At 38.4% G+C, this 14,216-nt stretch overlaps 1 protein-coding gene across 1 annotated transcript in view; it reads right to left on the bottom strand.

Moving 5' to 3' along the window:
• The window catches only part of STARD13 (StAR related lipid transfer domain containing 13), a 259,294-nt gene extending 248,046 nt beyond the window's left edge, over positions 1-11,248 (bottom strand). The window contains exon 1 of the mRNA XM_054164923.1: positions 10,468-11,248. Coding sequence (XP_054020898.1) covers positions 10,468-11,208 — 741 coding nt within the window. The 5' untranslated portion in view covers positions 11,209-11,248. The remainder of the gene's footprint in view (positions 1-10,467) is intronic.
• Positions 11,249-14,216: the final 2,968 nt, after the last annotated feature.

Below are 14,216 nucleotides of genomic sequence, written 5' to 3'. Positions count from 1 at the left end.
TGCTTAGTTGTACATATACTTGGTACTCTGCTTCCTCACAGTATGGACACTGATCTTGGCCAGGCATGCTGTTAATAAAAAGCAGTTTGTATATCCTAGCTACTGGCTTTGCATACTTTTGGTCTTGATGTACAGTATTATTATGGTTTGAAGCTGGAACTTCAGCTCAGTTCCTGATTGCAAAATAAGAGTAGGGATTCTCCATAGACTTAGAGTAAAAGCCAAATAAAGTTACAGATTGGATGCAGAGGAATAATAACTGATAGGTATATATCATCCCATCTGTTTACTGGATAGCTTATACTCAGTTGCACAGATAGAATCGTAGACTTTGAAGAATCAACCAGGTTGGAAGAGACCTCCAAGATCATCCAGTCCAACCTATCACCCAGCCCCATCCAATCAACCAGACCATGGCACTAAGTGCCTCATCCAGTGTTTTCTTGAAGATCTTCTTTGTATATAAAATACAAAGAAGCTGTTAAATCTTTGACACAACAACGTTACCTATGCCAGATTAGATTTCTTAAACATTAGATTAAAAGTCTAAATGCCAGGGAATTTCAGAATCCATAGAAAGCACAGATAAAGAGAGCCCAGTAATACAATACAGAAGTCTGGTGAGATTTTATTGCAGGTAATTTCTGGATGAAAATGCTTCAAATGCAGGTGCTGGACTCAATGTCCTGTCCATTTTATTTCTCAGAACTCTAATCCATTTCAGAGGAGGTTTACCTTCACTGTGCTGCAAAAATCTTAGTTCTGAGATAATTCAAAACTAAGTAAGACTTTTAGTTTGGACAAAAATTTGGATAGGTAAAAGTAGACTATTTCTAGTTTTACTACATTTTAGAGTACTCCATAATTGGAGTGATAGTTAAGAAAAGTCTTGAGGGTGATGACATTCTCTCCCACAGAAAATAACCACACAAAACCTTTGCAAAATGACATCTCAGATCTGTTGTCCTAAGATTGCTATGAAGTTCACTAGATGTTTTTAAAGTTTTTAAATTTCTCTGACTTTGTTTCAAACATAGGCCTCAGTGTTCACACAGATGTCTGGTTATATGTTGTGGCAATATCAAAATGATTTTACATCCCTGAGCTCAGTCTGTGATCTCATGGTACTACCAAGGAAATATGTCCATTACAATGTCAAGCTAACATTGTTTTACTGGATTTTCAGACAAAGGACAGAGGGCTGCTAGCTGTATCACTGGAATCTGATTTTATTAACTGGGCTTATATTACCTAGGAAGAATCTTCAAAAGCACCTAAATGTCTTACAGTAAGTACCACAAACTTCCAGTGGGATTATTGTGTGTATGAGGAAATTTGTAACTCATTTTGCTTACTCCATTCAAGAACTTTGCTGTAATAAGAAATACACTTTGCAAGCTTGTTAATTCTATTTCTGGTTTCGTGTGGTGGTGTAATTTATTTTTTTGCTATCTTGCAGCGTAGAATCATCATAGAATCATAGAATCAATAAGGTTGGAAATGACCTCAAAGATCATCAAGTCCAACCTGTCACCCAAGACCTCATGACTACTAAACCATGGCTTCAAGTGTCACGTCCAATCCCATTTTGAACACCTCCAGGGACAGTGACTCCACCACCTCCCTGAGCAGCCCCTTCTAATGGCCAACAACTCACTCGGTGAAGAACTTTCTCCTTACCTTGAGCCTAAACTTCCCCTGGCGCAGTTTGAGATTGTGTCCTCTTGCTCTGGTGCTGGTTGCATGGGAGAAGAAACCAACCCCCACCTGACTACAACCTCCCTTCAGGTAGTTGTAGAGAGCAATAAGGTCTCCCCTGAGTCTCCTCTTCTCCAGGCTAAACAATCCCAGCTCCCTCAGCCTCTCCTCATAAGGCTTGTGCTCGAGCTTGCTAGATTGCTGGACTTGAAAAACATACCAAATGCTCGCCTATCAGCCAAACACTTAAAAATGCAACTCAATCTGGTTCCCTCATCTCTTGAGTAAGTTTGTGGTCTCACAAATTGTTCTGCTTACTGCCCATCCCACATCTTATCCAGAATTTCCATCTGCACCTTAATTTAAATGGTAAGCAGATTTACAGATTTCTACATGTTTGTTCTGCACCCTTACCCCCCCCCTCCCACCCCCCTTAGACCCAGTCTGTAACTCTTGCAGGTGCCTATTCCTGTGCTCTGACAGGAATGTAGTTCATGAGAGCCTTGATTCAGACAGTGTTTATTTTAGGCTGACTTTTTCTCTACTTCTGTAGAGATACATGAAATGCTTGAATGGCCTCACATTGCACAGGTTCCAGATATTTTCAGACCTATGTAAAAAATCTTGATATATTTCTGCTTTTTTTATGGGCTTAGTGTGACCTTAAATACATCTCATTTTTTATGTTTTCCTGCAAGAGCAATAGTAATATTGCTGTTTCCTGAGGTGGCCATGTGATTCTGAAATATTCAACCCACAACAAATAAAGGAGTCATTGTCTGAATATTCTCCCCTTATAGAAACATAGAACGGTCTGGACTGGAAAGTACCTCCAAAGGTCATCTAGTCCAACCCTCTCTGCAGTAAGCAGTGTATCCTTAACTAGATCAGGTTGCCCAGAGCAACCTTGAATATCTTCAGGGATGGGGCCTCAACACCTCCCTGAGCAACCTGTTTCAGTGTTCCACTACCTCATGGTAAAGAACTTGTTCCTAGCATCCAATCTAAATCTACTCTTCTCCAGTTTGAAACCATTGCCCCTCGTCCTATCACTACAGGCCTTTGTAAACAGTTTCTCTCCATCCTTCTTGTAGGCCCCCTTCAGGTATTGGAAGGCTGCTATTAGATCTCCCTGGAGCCTTCTCTTCTCCAGGCTGAACAACTCCAGTTCCCTCAGCCTGTCTTCATAGGAGAGGTGCTTCAACCCCCTGATAATTTTTCATAGTCCTAGTATAATACACCAACTGTGCTAACTATTCTGTTGAAGCTTTAAGAATAATTATAAACCACATATGACTACTCTTCATAGAGCCTCTTAATATATGTGCATGGGACCACAATGAATCTGTGCAATAAAATTCATTGGCAGCACAGTATATTTTCAGTAGGATAGCTACAGCTAGGATGGACAGCATAAAGACTGTGTCAGACACTAGTAGCAGACAGTCACATTTTGGAAACCACTCATCTAAAGATCTCTCACAATGTCATGAAAACTACTTAATGGTCAAAGTTTTACACATTAACTTGAGCAGCCCAGGAGTTTCACACTGTGCAACACAACTCAATAATCTCACCATCTGTAATTCCACATTACAGCACCAAACTGACATGTACTTTTAAAATTTCCTGAAGGAGTTTGAAAGTCTAGGTGAGCTGACTTTTTGACTAATGATCTGATTTTATTTCATAAGTTTGTCCTGGAATTTTCATTTTCCCAGATTTTCACTATATAGGTACTATTTACAGTATACTACACATTTTTGGAAACTGATGATATTTTTAACTACAAATTATTTCAAGCTACGGGAAGGGTCAACTGCAAAAGAGTACTCTGAATTTTTTGAGTGCTAATCCACCCATCACATGATAGTTTGTCACTTCTGCTTTTGAACAAGGATATATTTTATCCCCTTGTATTACAGCTTTTCTTCAGCATGCTGTTGGCAGAGCCCAAGCTGGGACTGCTAAAAACAGTTTATAGGATGTTTCTCACAAAACCAGAAAGCCTGTGTTTGCTATAGCTTGAACCCCGCAGCCACTGAGCATGGTGAAGACAATCTCGTGATTTGAAAGACAGGCATCTGCTGATGGCAATAAAGTGAATCTTTTTGGGGGGCATATACTTTGTTGGGTTTTTTTAATTGTCTATTAAAGAACAATGGATCATGAATGTTTATTAAAACATGGAAGCCACATGCATGTATACTGAAGAAATAAAAGACAGTCACTTCGATAGTATCCACATATTTTCCTACATTTTCCCAACATAACAATTCTCTTTAATATGACCTTTTGCTATATCCTTAAGTTACTTTTTTTTTGTTTTAACCTTATTGTTATTTTCTAAAGTTCCTGTAATTTTGCAGTAGAAACTACCATGCAGCTAATTTCCACTAAGTAAGATGCAAATTTGAACTTACTTCTCCCTTCATTCACAGTAAGTAGGACATAACAAATGCCTTATCCTAATGGGAAGTGGCATTATTTGGAATAGTGAGACTAGAGAAAAATGCACTCAATCCAAAATGCTGTGTTCACCATTAGCCTCTCAAATTTATGAAATTAATAAAAGATTCTTTCAACTCAATAATTGAAGTCTGTAAGACACCATTTATCTGTCTTTAATAGAGTTAATTGTGGTTATGTACTGACCAATAATAAGTAATCAGCAGTTCTCCAAGACCTATTTCAAGCAGGCACAAAACAAACAAATGCTACAAATGCTGTAAAGTTCAAATCACCGTGGCACCACCTATCAGCTCTAGGGGATGTATAATGGAAATACAGAAAGTGCAAATCTCATAGACACACAAAGGAAATTAGAATGTACAAAGCTCAGTGTATTACTCCTCTCTTAGGCAAGTAATTCTCAATTTTCTTCCCCCCTTAACTTCCTACTCCCTGGGTATTGTTATTTCAGCACTTGACTCTCCTACCTGATTAGACATCCCAGGTCTGCAGATGATGACAAAAAGGAAATAATAAAACTGGTATTATTCTTCATAAAGAAGTCATCACAAGTTTGTAACCATTCTCTTCCTCTAGTTTTGAAGTCTCAGTTTCATACAATAAAGAGAAGAGCAAAATTCCAAAGTATGGGAGGAATGGGAAAAGGAATTTATGCTTCAATCTAGTATGTTCTTTACTAATTTTTGCTCTTGTACAACTGAAATAGAGAAGAAGAAACTATTGCAGGGCAGTTTTCAGATACCTTAAATTCCACCTAAGTTCCAGTGCCTCATTAATAAAAACAGCAAAGTAGCTTTTAGAAAAGTGCTTCAGAGTGGCTAAGCAAGGTATGGAACAGGAATACAGAGTTTAAGCCATCTAAATATAAGGGTAAGAAGCTTATTTTGGCAGGTCCAGTTACTGATGATAGTTGTAGCTTGACTGCTACTTTGTTTTAATAATTTAAATTGAATGAATGGATTCAGTGTATTGTTAATAGAGCAAATTAATTGCCAAAGACTTAAAACTTTCTGATTGCTTTCACTGGGTATGATTACTTGATTAAAATATTTAGAACACAGATGAAAACATGTTCTTTCCAACCCCAAACCATTCTATGTTTCTGATTCTGTATTTTTAAAAAATAATAATTAACTTCAAAAACGGTGGCTTTGAATAAAGATTTGTGGATTTATCTCCTCCTGCATGTCTTGTCTATTTATCTTGTCTTGCTTCTTTGGTGAACTTCTGGTGTTTGTCAAAAGAATGAAAACAGAGGCCAGAAGCAGACAAAATGTAGGACAGATGCTAGAGAAACTTCAGTATTACATCTCAGCAAATTACTGCAGCCTGCATCTGAACTATCATGGTCTAAGTTGATAAAATGGTTATCAAACTTGTCACTCAGTAATGATTGTATAACGAGGATAACATTTACCTAACTGTAGAACAAGCATAGAACAAGGAAACTGATGAAAATGAGTGAATAATGAAGGAAAGTGGAAAGTCAGATCATCCATCTTCCTCCCAGGAAAGTTCTCTATAACCATTTCCATAGTTCAGCTGCCTTAGCTTTGAATGTCAAAAGCAATGGAGCATTCACAAATCTCCTTTAGAACACTACAGTTTTACTTAAAACAGGGACTTACTTATGGTGAAATGTGCCACAAGTACCTCATGAACATCACCCAGTGCACACCGAGATGGTCTCCTGACTGGTCACTCCCATGACTGTGCAGCCTCCTCCAAAAGTCAAATCCTGGCAAAGCTATTCACTGTGAATACTACCTTAATTACCTGAATTATCTGTTTGGGTCATCTTGTCTCTGTTACTCTTAGGGCGTGGTATCTCACTCTTTGACACAGCTGAGCTATGTAACATTCAACACAAATATTAGACCATCAGCATCTTGGTTTGAAGTAACAAGGAGGTTTAGTTTAGATCTTCCTAAACATGTTGAAAAAGGCATGATGTAAATATGTGTGCAACTCATGGCCATGAAAGGTTTCCCAGGTTCATGTGTAAGGGCTAGCAGATCTGATGCTGCAGGCCTGACATGCTGTGCACAAGCTTACACAGCAGATATGGCTGAGTGAAGGGGAAAACAGTATGAGAGAGGCTTCCTTAATGAATTCCTCTGAGTTAGGAAAGACTCTTGGTTCTTTAAGAAAGAATTATTTTTCTAGGATTCTCCTAGATTTTACACCTATATGTAACTCTTGCCAACAGTTAATTCTTCAACCTTTCCAGATAGGTTTCAGAAAGAGGAGACTGTGCCATCAAGGAGCAGCTCTGAGAAGAGGACTCATTTAGAATACCTTGAATGTCCAGTGGGCAGAAATGACTTGTACATGACATAATGAAGCTGCAGACATCAGAAGGCTGCAGATGGGCACCTAGATGGTTAGCTCTAAGAGGTGCCTTGCCACCACATGGGCTTCTTTGTTTGCTGCCTTCTCTCTCCAATACGATAGAGGAAGCTGAGACAACTCATATAGATGCCCTAAATAATGTCAACAATGAGAGAAACCCTTTTGGATGCCGTAAGAGCAGCCAAAAGCTAAGATGGGCTTCCCAAAGAGATGCTTTGAAACTGTTCCAGAGAGGATTTCCAGTTTGCTGCCATGTTGCCTTTTTGCACCAGGAAGCATTTGCAGTATTTCTATACAATCACTGAGGTGAGGGAAAATCCATGACAATTCACTTTGTCAAGGGTATGATTTCATAACACTTCTTTTTGCCTAATATCTGACAAATATCTTCCATTTTTTACTTTACTGAAATGCTACTCCTGGAAGTAACACTTGCTGTTTTGAGACTGTGAAAGGATAAGTTCACTGATGTAATGTTGCATAATAGTTCCTGTTTAAATATATCTATTGGCTGCATCTGGTGCAATATAGTTTGAAGAAACAGTGATCTAGAAAAATGTTGTTTCAGAAGCTGTTCTAAAGAATTCATTGCCACTGCATACTGAGTGGGCTGCATGCACAGAGTATGTAGCTTAATATGAAGACTTAAAGTAAAACAAGCAAGGAAGAATGGAATGAAGCTGGAGGTGGGGAGATTCAGGCTGGACATGAGGAGGAAGTTCTTCACCATGAGAGTGGTGAAGCCCTGGAATGGGTTGTCCAGGGGGGTGGTTGGGGCGCCATCCCTGGAGGTGTTTAAGACCAGGCTGGACAAAGCTCTGGCCAGCCTGATCTAGTGTGGGGTGTCCCTGCCCATGGCAGGGGGGTTGGAACTAGATGATCCTTGTGGTCACTTCCAACCCTGACTGATACTATGATACTAAGAATGGTTCAAGATACCACTTGTTGACAAAAGCTCTGAACAGAACAAAACAAAATATCATAAACAATGTTAGAAGGACATGAGACATGAAAAAAAACCAAATCTCATTTAAGACAGATAGGGAGTTCTTCAAGGAAAGTGGGCAAAGAAGACAAATCTATGTTGAGAGCACAAAAAGCCACAGTTGTGTTTAAGGAGATGCTGTCTTACAATGATGTATATCTATATCACCATCACAAAAGGAGAAATAACATGGACAACACTTCAGACATGTATGTATATATAATTGCTTTTAAACCTTTGAAATTTTACTTTCCCAGTTGAAATAAATACTATTTTTAATACAAGAACTCTATTTGGGCATTAAATGTATCACTGATTAAAGACTCCTGAGAAGGACAAAGCACCGGAAATACATGTAGGACCAATCTAAGGGTGAAAACTCAGAGGACAGACTGAATTCATAAATTGAACAGAAGTATCATTTATCTTGTACCACTCAGAACAGGAAGATGTTGTATGCCTTTGGAAAATTAAAAAAAGAAACAGTTTTGAGGGGTTTTTTTAGGCCCCATTGTAGGAATTATTTTAATGAGTTTGTTCCACTTGCAACAGAGTTGGCAATGTACACAAGCTTATTTTTTCCATCTTCCCTCTACTTGTTTGATGTTTGGTGTAGTTGGAGATTTGAATGAAGGAAGAAGTTCAACAATTAATGTAACAACTATTTAAATAGAGATTTGGGCACTGGTTTTGCTACTGGTGCCAGTGCTCCCCAGGCTGGAGAAGGTGACAGCCTTTCCTCTTTTCTAAACATAAAATAGGAGATTTGCACACAGTAACCAGTGTACTTACTTAGGAATGCCCCTGCAGGGTAAATCTTAACACTGTTTCACTGTGAGCTCTAGTAGCAAGTGATTTAGCCAGGGTCTGGATCAAGGTGCTATGCATGGTAGTTGGTATCTGTATGGCCGGGGACATGTATTTGTTAAACTATTTTTAAACATAAGGCTTTGCAGTAATGGTTGCTTTTGACAACATTTTTATGCCCTGCTGTCTTTATTTAGTTAATTTCTTTGCAGCAGACAGATGTTTTTCCATGGCCTCAGTGCCATACATTTGATTGGACCAGAATCATGAGGAAATTTTTAGCCTAAGTAGTGAGGTATGACAGCTGCTAAAATTTCAGAGACAAGATAATCCTTTCCTTTTTTTTTTTGTTTATTCTTGTAGGCATTCCCAGAATGATAGATACTTATTTACATAGGGAAAAAAATCAAAAGCAGGACTGCATCATTGCATCTGTACAGTTTTTGAAATGTTTTGACACATTCTCTGAGATTTACTAGGTAATTTCACATGCTTGTCTGGCAATTTATAATCCATTATTTTGCACTACAAGCTGCATCCTTGAGTTTATTTTATGGCCTAGACATAGAGTAAACTAAATGACAACAGCCCCTGTCCTCTCCCTTTTATCTATGGGAATGACCTTCAGTGAACAGAATCAAGGGATGTTGTGCATGCATTTTGATTTATATTTATATCAATGAGAGTGTTTCTGAGTAGATAAGGAAGCAAAACTTAGCTTTGCGTAGAGTAACAATGCAATTATTTAACAAACCACGTGTCACAAGAATCAGGGTCAGTATTGCATCAAAAGGTGAACTGTTTTCTTTGAGCCTTGGTTTTCTAATATTAGCTGCTGAGAAAAATGTGCAAAAATGTGGCTTATTTCTTTGTGAGTTTCTGCAGTAAAGTTGAGATATGCACGAAATAAAGCAAAAACCTCCCACTCAGTTAAGGCCAAAAGTACTCCCCCCAGACTGGAGATGGATTAGTATTAAAGGGGAGAAGTAATTAAGAATTGTAGACCATAATTTTATCTTAATATGGGCATTATAGTCCAAATTCTTTCATTTAATCAGAAATCAGTGAAGAAACTCTGATATCAGTACTAGAAGTAAAAGAACTGCAGATAAAGAAACATAAACCACACTAGGTAAAAGACAGAGCTCCACCCTGATTTTCAAGGCATAGAGCAGACTTAAATGGAAAATAACCTTTTTTTTTTTTTTAAGCTGAAGGAGGAGAAAGGAGAGGAAGGAAAGGTATGCCTGACCTGCAGTTTAAGATTAATTTGTGCTGCAAGGTCAGGAACGTTGGAATTTTAAGCGTTTGTTTTGCCCACTACTTGGAGTCACTTCATATTTTTGTACCAGAGCTGAACTTCTCCAATGATTTAGCTCCAGGCATTTGGTTTGTCACCAGCTGGGAGCAAGGGGAAAGCCTTGCTTATTCTCCAGCCTCGTGAGAACTCACTGGTGTTCCTCCTTGTTCAAAAAACCACAGCTAATTTACTCAGCAGTTTTTTTTTTTTTCCCTGTAAAGGTTATAGTTGGATGATTTTTATTAGAGAGTGGTTTTCATTTTGTTCTAAATCTTCTTGTTTTCATTTTAGACATTGGTTTATTGAGCATCATGATGTGCTTATTTTATTTTGTTATAGGCCAGATTGTAATGTGTCCTCCACATTATTTTAATGAAATAAGAATACAGAAAACACTGTTATTTAGCATAAGCAGTGCTAAGGGTTAGAGGCTGTAGTGCTAGAGTGCCACTGCATTAGAAAAGGCCATTTTCCAGTATGAAGAAATATACTCCCAGATTACACCTGAATTCTGTCCCTTTGGAGCAGTTGATAGACCCAGGGAATATATCCTGTACATGGCATAGTGTATGATCTTGTATAAGCAGTGGAAACTCAGCCACTGTTCCCATTTTAAAAAGCAAGAGAAAACAGAAAACCAAAGTTTGAAGTTCAGGCTAATAGTAATGTGGCAAATCTGAAGTAATAGATTTGTCTAATGTAAACATGTAAATATGTTGATATTTTTAATTGTGCAAGTCACACTAATTATCACTGTATAAGAATCTGCACAACTCCTTTCTGTCTTGTAACCAAACTTAAGTGATACCACATACTTAAAACATGCTTGTAACGAAAGAGTGGATTGTATTACCTCTGGCTCCAAGTGTTTTTCTTCCTTGCCATGGTCCTTGTCAGAATGATTATCACAGTCTTCCAACTGAAAGATGTGTTGGCATTTAGTAAGTTCATGTTTAGCTTGCTTTCTTTGAGAAACATTCCTTCTATGAAGACCATTGGGAAACACCTCATAGAGTGGCAGTTCTCTAAACACATCATCATCACCTCCACAACCTGCTTCTTCCTCTTCAGATAAAAACTCTTCTGCTTCTCCTGCCTCACAAATACGGAGTTTAGTATTAGCTTCATGTGGTAAAACCTCAAAATCAGAAAATGTGATAGCACTTGGTTTGTGTTTTATGACTCTGATCTCATGGCTCCTTTCAGGTTTCTTGTCTGAATTTTTTCCTGTAAGGACTGGCCATTCTGTGTGGAAAGGAAGGTTTAAAGGATTTTCCTTTGGCTTGTGCCTTGCTTGTGCCTCTTCACAAAGGTGCTTTGTCTCAAACTGATCAGTGTCATTGACACACCCTGCGGCTGTGCCAAGTTGCAAGGATGTCTCATTGTGGTCTAATAAGGATGATGTGGCCAGCAAACTCAACTTGGGTTCCAGTAAAATGTTCTGAAATTCAGATGAACTTGCCTGGTTTTCTGTCTTTCTTTGATATTCTTCATACTTTGCTTCCTCTTGAGTCCCCAGGCACTTGGCAGATGTAAGATAAGGTGAGCTCTGTTCTGCTTCATGTATATTAGTTTCCATTCCAATGAGTTTCATCCATCAGAGATCAAAATGACTTCATTCTTAGTTTTCTTAAGAAATGTAGCTTCACATAGGTAGCCAGGAAGTATCTTGTTATTTTTCCAAAACCACGATTCTCATACAAAACATCTGAATCCTCTCTGCTTCTGAAAAAAAAAAATAAAATAAAAATCCAACAACATTATTGATGATAAGAAGCTTGCATTGGAGTGCATCAGTGAAAATAATACTGAAACAAATTTACCTACAGGTCTCTTCAAAAATCTCAATGCCGCTTAAATTAATTGAAAACATGATAAAGTTGACTTATTTACCTTAGAGACTAGGAAAGAACTTGCAAATCCAGAAATGTTTAGATTGGATTATTTTCTTTTTTAATATTGACTTTGTGATGATTATTGGCACAAATAGTTCAGAATCATTCAAAAGTATTTCAGATATGTTACTGAAATATGCCTCTGTTCTTTATATTTTTGTTGTCTGTTAAATCACTGGAAACTTTTGCACTGTTCTGATAAAGCTACTAAAATGTCATAGAGAAGGACAAGGAGCCAAAGTAATTGACATAAGACAGTTGCAATATAGGTAGAGTGTTCTGTCTCAGCTTCTGTGAATTGCCAGTGCAGTGCAGCACCTGTCCATTTCCAATGAATTTGCAAAGCAAAAAGAGGAGACTAAAAATAAGACAGAGTTTCAGTACTACATCAGAGTTGGCCTTATCTGGTTTAGATCAGTCCTAACTTCTGTGCTCCTATCTAGGCTGTGCACCTCCAACACATGGGAAGCAGAGAGCAGCTGAAGAACTGATCTTGCATCACTGAATAGCTTACTTTCATCCATAGATGTGATTTACTTCTTGTGACAGATCGAATATTGATAGCAGTTATTTTACTGATTGTTTCAGTACTCCATCTGTGAGACAGCAAAGCAGAACAGAAGCTTTTCAAAATAAAAAGAGAAGCTTAAGCCTTTGATGTACGTGGCAAACCTGTCAGTGATGAGGAAGACCTGTCAGAAGGCACTACTGTGATTGTCAAAGTGGGAAGCAAGCAAAGTCAGATGCTGGCATGTGACGTGCCTTTCACTGCATGTGCCACAATCTAAGCAATGCACACCAGCTAGGCATATTTTAGTGACGGTTAGCATATATTTTAGGGTTGCAGACATACATAGAATGTATAGAACACTGTTACAGTTACATAAAATTTGGATTCATTATGTTAACATTGTCATTTGAACTCGAACTGTTAAAGGTGTGAGCATACAGGTACACACTGTTTAGGTAGACTTCCTCTCAGCTATTGCTAACTCTTTAAAAGTCAGACATTATTATAAGCTGTCTAGCCTCCTGCTGGAGTCAGTGAATATGCTTCCAGAAGGTAAATACTCTCACTTATCTTGGATACCTGTTTGGATGTGGGATGAGGCTCCCTCCTGGCATGACTGCCTTATCCAAAACTATGGATGATGTCTAGACAAAAAAGCTCAACCCCAGTAACCCAGCTTTTAGAGGGACAAATAAAGGCAGAAAGACTATCTCACATATCTTTGTTACACAATAATAATAGATTACATTGTGTACATATGAATGAGAAACCTACTTTTGGAGCCCTCATTTTCTCAGAAGCTTCAAGTTAGCCACCTGCATAGAAATACCTTCACTTTCAGAAGTGCTGGACACCCTTGGTTCTCCCTAGCATTACGGGAACTAATTGAGTACTGTCTTCGGAAAACATAGCACATTCCTGCCTATGCAGGAAATAATTGGAAGCATGTCACATGGTGAAAAAGCCTCCTGCCATTTTAGGTGAATTTTATTATCAGTGCCTCACAATGAGCCATGACTTTTGTTTTTCAATCTCTGGAACCCAGTACTCCTCAAGAAGGCAAGCTGATAGCACCTACACTTCCACCATGCAATCCCAGGTGTAAGGAAAAATGATTTGCCTATTCTAGAAGACTCTTCAAAAGGCAGAAAAAGAGCTTTGACTTGGCTGCCCCACACCAGCCTGTTGCCATCAAGTGAGAGGATAGGTTGCGTTCACCAGCCATTGCTGCTGGTACCTGCCCAAATCTTCACCTATTGGGAGTTCCAGCAGGAGTGGCAGTGCTCAAGTATCTGTCTCTCTCATAGACTCTTTCCTAGCCTCACATGTTCCTATTGTCACTTTTTCTTCTCAGCAAAAATTACCCATCCTTGCCCTGTTCCCTGGACCCTCATTAGTTCTTGTAATACTGCCAAGCAGGCTCCACTGTGATGACATCTGCAGGAATATCCCTCTGCGTTCACAGGAACATCTTTGCTATAACAAACCCAAAATAACAGCAAAAAATGCTCCAGAAGCTGTGGAAATTCCGCAGTAGGCAAGTATGGAATAGGATACATGGATGAAATCTATTTTAATATTTTAGGGTGATGCTTCAGACTCCAAAACATGAATCATCACTGCAAAAATTTATATTTTTGTCTATCTCTGGATATTTCTAGCATCTAAAAATCAATACTCAGTTCCTTTTAAAATTGTGCTAAGTTCTTTCTCTCAAATGAATTTTGTTTTTTACAGGATTTGGTGTAAAGCTTGAATTTTTACAGTTTAACTACAAAAGGCATGAAAGAAGTTTTCTGCTTATTAGAAACTCCATTGGGCTCCTTTATTTTCCTGAGATGAGACAGGAACAAAGGAAGGATGCAAAAGCAAGCTAGTTTTGTGCAAGTATGGCAAGAAATGTCTGAAGAAGAAGTGGTAAGAAGGAGTGTGAGTGTACCCTTATTCATCCTGTGGATGAAACTAGCAGTAACTGGAAAAAACCCACACTCTTATAGAAAATATCAAGTTCCGTATTTTATAAAGAGTTACACATAGACATTTATAGCTCCTAAAAATGGAGCATTTTTGGCCGAGCTGTGGATTTGGAAATCCTGCCCATAGCAAAACGTGTAACTCAAAGAGGTCTGAACATTCTGAGCTAAACCTGCATGTGTTGTGAAAGGCCTGTAATACAGCCCTGAAAAATAAGGTAAT

This window comes from Dryobates pubescens, chromosome 10, assembly GCF_014839835.1.
Source record: "Dryobates pubescens isolate bDryPub1 chromosome 10, bDryPub1.pri, whole genome shotgun sequence".
Lineage (NCBI taxonomy): Eukaryota > Metazoa > Chordata > Aves > Piciformes > Picidae > Dryobates > Dryobates pubescens.
This window is presented reverse-complemented; position numbering and strand designations above follow the sequence as displayed.